A 7,873-nucleotide genomic window follows, 5' to 3' on the forward strand; every position below is an offset into this window, starting at 1 on the left:
AATGTTAATTTAGTAATATAGGTAGCAATAAAAATTATTTTGTCAAGTTAAAAGCTTATTTCAATCTCGTCTTTTATATAAAAATTAAAAATATAAGTATGGATAATTATTCTATACACAACTAGTGAAATAAAAATTTTCAAATATTTAAGATGTTGTCATGTCCTACTACTATTAATAATAGTAAAAGATATATGGCATCATAAATCTGCTTTTGTGTAAAATAATTATCCTATAATAAATATTTTGCCCTTAATTCTCTCTCTTTTTTGGTTTTTTGATTTTTTTATGTATATTTTTTCGTTTATGTACAAAGTTCGTGACGGTCCACTTCAACAATATCGTCTTTAAAATTCGAATTTACATTCTTATTTTAAAAAATATGTTTTACTATTGCTCTTAACATTTACCGATGACATAAATCATCCTTAAGGGCGGGTATTTAAACTAACAATTAATATTAAAATCATCCAAGTCATCACTTTATTATTTGAACACAAATTTGCCATGATGATGATACGAACAATTGTAATAATGTGATAATTATTATCTTTCTTTTGCTACAACATAGTATAATAATACTATCAAAATTCACTTACTATCACACAATAATTGCTATACAATCATGTGGAATCTCAAGCACATTTGATGTTGGACATCAAAATCATTAAAACCCTATGTTCTCATTGATAACCCAATCCTTATTTTATAACCAGATATTTGGGGGAGCAAAAATAAAAATAAAATGAAAGTGATATATATTCTCATCTTCCTAATATATAAATATAAAAAATTATAAGAGAAAAGAATAAAATAAGTGATTGAACAATTATTTTAAGCAACTATAATGTATTATGAGATCTATTAAAAAAATTGCATAAAATAAGAAAAGGCAACTATTGGCTTATGGTTTTGGAACTGACCCTTCGGAACCGCTTTTAATTATGGAATGGTATCACATGGTCTTTGCAACCCACTTCCCTTATTTAAGCACTCCATTGATCCTTTCATCCCTGCAATCAATTTTATAACATCCCATTATCTTCTCAATAACTTCACAACTCTTCTTAAAACATCACCAAACGAAGAATTTCCTTCTTTTTGGTGTAACGATGGAGAATTTGTTTCGCCTTGCTAATCAAGATCAAGGTTTCTTTCAACGTAAATGGACTTTGGTCAATGGGCCGGTCATAGTTGGTGCCGGACCATCGGGGTTAGCCACTGCTGCTTGTTTAAGAGAACAAGGGGTGCCCTTTGTGGTGCTCGAAAGGGCTGAATGCATTGCATCTCTGTGGCAAAAACGCACCTATGATAGGCTAAAGCTTCATCTTCCTAAACAATATTGCCAACTCCCTAAAATGCCTTTCCCTGAGGATTTCCCTGAGTACCCAACAAAGAGACAGTTCATTGAGTACCTTGAGTCGTATGCTAAGCATTTTGATATCAACCCGAAGTTCAATGAATGCGTGCAGTCAGCTAGGTACGATGAGACCAGTGGTTTCTGGAGGGTCAAGACCGTCGTCATGAGTGGCTCCAACAGGACCGAGTTTGAGTACATTTGCCGCTGGCTTGTGGTGGCCACTGGTGAAAATGCTGAGCGTGTGGTGCCTGATATCGAAGGATTGGCTGAGTTCGGCGGTGAAATTATCCACGCTTGTGATTACAAGTCTGGGGAAAAATTCCAGGGTAAGGAAGTACTAGTCGTCGGCTGTGGCAACTCCGGCATGGAAGTTTCTCTTGATCTTTGCAACCACAATGCTTCACCTTCAATGGTGGTTCGCAGCTCGGTAAGTCATCGAAACATATATTATCAATATATTGTTTAAAACAGAAATATAATCCCAAGATTAAAGTCTAATGGGGGCTTTGTTTTAACAGGTCCATGTCTTGCCAAGAGAAATTTTTGGGAAATCAACGTATGAATTAGCGTTTTTTATGTTGAAATGGCTACCCATTTGGCTCGTTGACAAGCTGATGTTGATTTTAACCTGGTTGGTGCTGGGGAACGTGGAGAAATATGGACTGAAAAGGCCATCAATTGGTCCATTAGAACTAAAGAACACTCAAGGGAAAACCCCTGTGTTGGACATCGGTGCATTGGAGAAAATCAAATCAGGTGACATCAATGTCGTCCCTGGAATCAAACGTTTCTCGCGTGGAGAAGTCGAGCTCCTTAATGGCAAAAAGCTCGATATAGATTCGGTCATTCTCGCCACCGGATACCGCAGCAATGTTCCTTCTTGGCTTCAGGTAAGAGAATGTTCTAAACAAACACTCCTCTGTTTCAGCTTTTAATGTTCAAAATGACAAAATTATCGTAATACACATGAAGTAACGTTGTTTTTGGTTGTATGATGAACAAACAGGAAGGTGAATTCTTCTCCAAAAATGGGTTCCCAAAGGCTCCATTCCCAAATGGATGGAAAGGCAACGGTGGATTGTATGCAGTTGGGTTCACAAGGAGAGGGCTCTCTGGTGCTTCATCAGATGCCATTAGTATTGCTAAAGACATTGGCATGGTTTGGAAGCAGGAAACTAAACAACATAAAAAGAGAACAATTGCTTGCCATAGACGATGCATTTCACAGTTTTAAATTTCTAAACATAAAAAACAAAAAAAGATGATTATTTGATCAGTAGATAGGAAATTAATTGTTCTTTTGTTTAATTCTTTTATGTAAAAAATAAAAACCATACAATACAATACACCCCCCCCAAAAAAAAAAAAAAAAAAAAGGTAGGACAGGCTGACAGAGCCCTCTCCAATGGCCCAAGTTTTGATTTATTTGGGCATTTTGTAGACTTTAGGATGATGAGGCTTTTCTTTCTTTCTTTCTTTCTTTCTTCATACTGTTTGTACCATAATTCAGTAAATAAAGTTAAATGATACGCTTTCCCTTTTTTAGTTTTCAAGATTTTTATTTTTGGTACCTTTATACCAAAACAAATTACAATCAATAAATTCATGACTACGACATTTCAAGTGTTTTGAGAGGAATATCACATCATTTAAGTTTATTTTTATTTAATTTATATTGATTATAATTTAAATTATAATCATTATAAAAAAATTAAATATTTATATTATTTTACTTTTTAAATAATATTATAAAATTTGGATAAATTTTAATAATCTAATATAATACATTTTAAGTAATACATAATATCATGCACGGAGAAAAAATTAGTTCATGAATATGAAAAAATTAGTTCATGAATATGATATTTCAAAGCAGCCCAACTCTGTTGATTTAATTCTGTAATCTTAAATAAAAAATCAGTATAAAAATTGTTTTTCTATAAAAATATAAATGTGAGAAATTCAATTACGATTTAATATTTTATTATAACCATAGATTAGATGATAGAGAGAATCGGTTGCTTGCATAATCAAAATGATAAACTAATAAAATTGACACCGATAACGACATTTAATACATGATATAGTCCAAAACTTATGATGAAAAAATCCATTTTATGAATGATTGTTGGGGTCGCGTTCTTGGGTTCTTGCTACTTGGATCCTTGACCATAAGTTTTTTTCACAAATATAGTGGATCAAATCTCCAAGTTTAAGATCAAGTCATTTCCCTACCACTCTCTAAGGAACATGCATCATACATATCATATTCTTACAAGTTTCTCAAACTCTGTAAATCAAAAGGGTAAAGACCCACTTTTTTTTTTTTTCAGATTTTCAAGTTGCCCCCTAAACGTCTGTCATACATGTGTAGGACCCATGATCATGAGGCTCAGTTGAACCTATCTACCACCAATACCCACCATCACCTTTTATTTTTATTTTTTTATTTCTATTGTGGATAGCGAAGCTCAAAGATGGGCTATACACATCACTATTCCCTTAAATATTATTATCTTTTCTTTTATTTTCATTGACCAACTTACTGAAATAATCCAAGGCTTAAAGCACATGGATATAGAGCCTTCTATGTTTTTCTTTTCATTTCATTCATGCCCTAAATTATCAGTTAGATCTTTTCTGCAAAGCATATTCTAAAACTATAGGTGTGAGAATTTAATTTATGAGTTTATTATGTCCTAATGAGCACATGAGTATCTGTGCCGGACGTTTATCTAGGCATATTTGCATATGAGTATGAAACATCATTCTTAAAATACATAAAAAAAAATCGAAAACACTAAGCATACCTCATTCTAAAATGGATAATAAAACAGAACAGCCTCGTACAACAAAGTTCTATGACAAGGCACAAAATCCATGATTCTATCAACAACACATCACCCAGAGCATTTGGGAAGTTAAAACACATAAACATGGCTCTTGGTATTATGTTATCTTAAGTTCAAGGCGCAGCTTTTACACTGCCACGGTTGATGGCTGAGGTTTTGGGAAAATTCTTGCTAGAATTCTGCAACAGTTGCTAGAAAAAATAATAATTGTAATGTTAGCAAAGTTGTGTAAATGATATAATATTGTTACCTAAGGGGAAATTCTGCGGTTGATCCATGGCTTCAAGCTTTAGCAGCTAAGAGAGTATAGTACCTTTCAAAAGAGATACTTTGAAAGCAGAAACTCGAGAGATCAATAAGTCCAAGAATAAAGCCCACAAAAATAATAATGTCATCATCGACTCCTCTATTAACTTGGAAACTTTAAAAAGCAAGCTTATGGGGGCCGCTCAACATTCTCCAAATACAACATAGAGACAGCCCTCACTGGTTTTTTCCAAGACATTGATTCAGATATTACGTGAAAGAGCTTTGAATTCAATGACCCATATGTTCCCCCTTTACTACCATTACTTTCACTGCACTAACTGATTACCCTGCTTGCTTTTAAAACCTCAGGACATCTGTCATTTTCCTTGGTTTATCTGCTTGTTTTTCAAACCCTTGTAATCTGGACATCACTGATACCTATGGTAATGCATGTTTCTAGTTTCTAATAATTCGGACATCACTGCTAACAACAGTGAAAATAACACATGGGACGGCTACTTTTTTCCCTTGACAAAATCACTTCACTAGGGACCCAACATCATCTTCATCTTATACAAAAAACAACCATAGCCTGCAAGTCAGAACTTGCTGCTTCACATGGTTGTGTCCACCATTATGGACTCTGGTCTTGTGGACCGAAACCGAGCAATGAACATTGTTCAGAACATGTGTGAAAAATAAAATAGAATAAAATAAATAAAAATAAAGAACACATAAATTTTACGTGGAAACCCTTTCGGGAAAAAAACCACGGGCAGAGGAGAAGAAAATTCACTATGTCGAAAAATTTTTACTCAAATACAAGAGGAATAGACTATGTCTATTTATAGGCTTGCAAAGCCATATTCTAGTAGGATTGAAACACCTTATCCTAATCAATATAAAATAGATGGAGTTTAATAAGGTTTAAAACCTTATTCTAAAATAAAATAAAAGAAGTCTAGTTCTATATGGATTTTACTTTTATTTTATTTTCCATCGTATTTTATTTAAATAAGAATTTTGGGTCACTTAATTCTAACAATCTCCACCTTGACACAAATTCTCAATGAACAAGTTCTTCATCGCGAACTTTCAATAAGCAAGTTCTTCACCTCTTCCAAAAACCCTTAAGGGTTTAACTTCAACAATGAACACCAACCAAGTCTAAGCAATGCTCAAACTTGGTTATAGGAAGTGACTTAGTCATCATATCTGCAGGATTTTCATGAGTGCTAATTTTGCTCACAACAATATCACCACGAGCAATAATATCACGAACAAAATGATACCGAATATCAATGTGTTTTGTTCTCTCATGAAACATTTGATCTTTTGTAAGAAAGATGGCACTCTGATCGTCACCCTTTGCAACAAGCCTTGCTTTATATCTGGGTTCTTCAACTCCCGAGTCCCTTCTTTCTTTTAAACACCCATTTACAACTAATGACCTTTTTACCTTTAGGAAGTTTTACAAGATCCCATGTTACTTTTTTGTGGAGTGATTCCATCTCCTCTTGCATAGCAAACATCCACTTTTTCGAGTCTTCACACTAATCGCCTCGAATAATTAAATGGCTCTTGATTAGCATCTATATCTTCACCACATTTAAAGCATAAGCAACTAGATCAACCTCGGCATACTTCTTTGGAGGTTTAATTTCTCTTCTTGTCTGTTTTTGGCGATAGAGTATTGCGGTGAAGAAGCAACTCTATTATCAATTTTTGTCTTGGCTTGAGGAGTTGATTACGTATTAATCGATGCTCCACCGCTTTTGGTTTTCTTTATTGGAAGAGTCTTTAAGAGATAAGTTAGGTAGCATAGCGTTTCATCAAAAACAACATCTCTGCTAATCACAACTTTTCTATTTTCAGGACACCATAACTTATAGCCTTTTACACCAGACTTTATAACCAAGAAAACGCATTTAATGGATCTCGGTTCCAATTTTCCATTATCAACATGAGCATCGCAGACACCCAAAAATCTTTAAATCGAATAATTAGCAGGATTACGGACCATACCTCTTGTGGAGTCTTTTCTCAATGGCAGCGGATGGAGATCGGTTGATCAAAAACATGCGATGAGGTCGCTACGCCCAAAATGACTTGGTAAGTTGGCATTTGACAACATACATCGAACCTTATCCATGATCGTTCGTTCATTAGTTCGCAACGCCGCGTTTTTTGTGGAGTATGACGAATGTCAAGTGTCTCATGATCCTTCGACTTGCACAATCTATTAAACTCATCGAAGCAGAACTCTAAGCCATTGTGCATGCGGAGGTATTTTATCTGTTTTCCGTCTGTTTTTCAATCATAATTTTCCAAGACTTAAATGTGGAAAACACATCGCTTTTACGCTTGGGAAGAACGCCCAAACTTTTCTCGGAAAAATCATCAATAAAGGTTAGCATATAATTAGCTCCACCTCTCGAAGGCACTCGGACGGCCCCACAGATCGAATGGATATACTCCAACGTTTCCTTCGTGTTATGGATTCTGTAGTGAATCGAACTCTCTTTTGCTTCCCAAAACACAGTGCTCACAGAAATTGGTTTGCAAATTCCTTGCCCATTAAGAAGTCCTCTTTGCTTAATTCGCCATGCCATTCTCACTCATATGCCCTAGGCGCATATGCCAAAGTTTAGTAATATCATCATCGACAAGGAAGAGGAAGCGGCAATTGCATCACCGAGAATGATAGAACCACAGAAACATATAACTTGGCAATCTTTCTTTGCCCTTTCATCACAACAAGGACCCTTTGGAAATCTTTAAAACCCCACTTTCATTTGTGTATCATGCACTTTTGAATCAAGAGTACTCAACGAAATTAAATTTCTTTTCAATTCGGAACATGCCGCACGTCACTAAGTGTTCGACAACTCCATCAAACATCTTAACTTTAATTGTTCCAACACCGCGATTTTACATGAAGCATTATTTCCCATCAAAACAACACCTTGAGATCATTGTTTCATAAGTTGTAAACCAATCCGATTGGGACTCATGTGGAAGGTGCACTGAATCAAGTATCCACTCTCGCTTACTTTAGAATCATTGTGAAGCAACTAGAAGTTCACCATCATTGTAGTCTTCTACAACATCGCCTTCACCGAATTTTACGGTTGTTTTCCTTTTGATTCGCAGACCTCCCTTTTAATCTTATTTTGTAGCTTATAGCACTTTCAGATTTAATGTGCCCTTTCTTCTTGCGAAGTTGCAAGTTTTACCTCTGTTTGAAGATTTCGATCTACCCTTAGATTTACCACGAGGATTCCGTTCACGTGTTCTACCACGATCACCATCAACATTCGGTCTTGTCTCCCACGAACAATGAGACCCTCTCCCCGAGAGTTGGGTTTAACCACAAGATGCTTCATCTTATCATACGAGGTTAAAGAATCAT

At 35.2% G+C, this 7,873-nt stretch overlaps 1 protein-coding gene across 1 annotated transcript; it reads left to right on the forward strand.

Moving 5' to 3' along the window:
• Positions 1–972: 972 nt before the first annotated feature.
• LOC108488858 (probable indole-3-pyruvate monooxygenase YUCCA8) lies at positions 973–2,998 on the forward strand. Its single transcript, XM_017793138.2, has 3 exons — positions 973–1,787; positions 1,879–2,250; positions 2,367–2,998. Exons 1-3 carry the CDS (start codon positions 1,113–1,115, stop codon positions 2,592–2,594), a joined length of 1,275 nt encoding a protein of 424 aa, XP_017648627.1. The 5' UTR covers positions 973–1,112; the 3' UTR covers positions 2,595–2,998.
• Positions 2,999–7,873: the final 4,875 nt, after the last annotated feature.

Source organism: Gossypium arboreum, chromosome 11 (assembly GCF_025698485.1).
Source record: "Gossypium arboreum isolate Shixiya-1 chromosome 11, ASM2569848v2, whole genome shotgun sequence".
Lineage (NCBI taxonomy): Eukaryota > Viridiplantae > Streptophyta > Magnoliopsida > Malvales > Malvaceae > Gossypium > Gossypium arboreum.

Coding starts and splice junctions, on each gene's coding strand:
- LOC108488858 (XM_017793138.2), top strand. CDS start 1,113: ATGGAGAATTTGTTTCGCCTTGCTAATCAAGATCAAGGTTTCTTTCAA. Junction 1,788..1,878: donor CAATGGTGGTTCGCAGCTCG/GTAAGTCATCGA, acceptor TTGTTTTAACAG/GTCCATGTCTTGCCAAGAGA. Junction 2,251..2,366: donor ATGTTCCTTCTTGGCTTCAG/GTAAGAGAATGT, acceptor ATGAACAAACAG/GAAGGTGAATTCTTCTCCAA.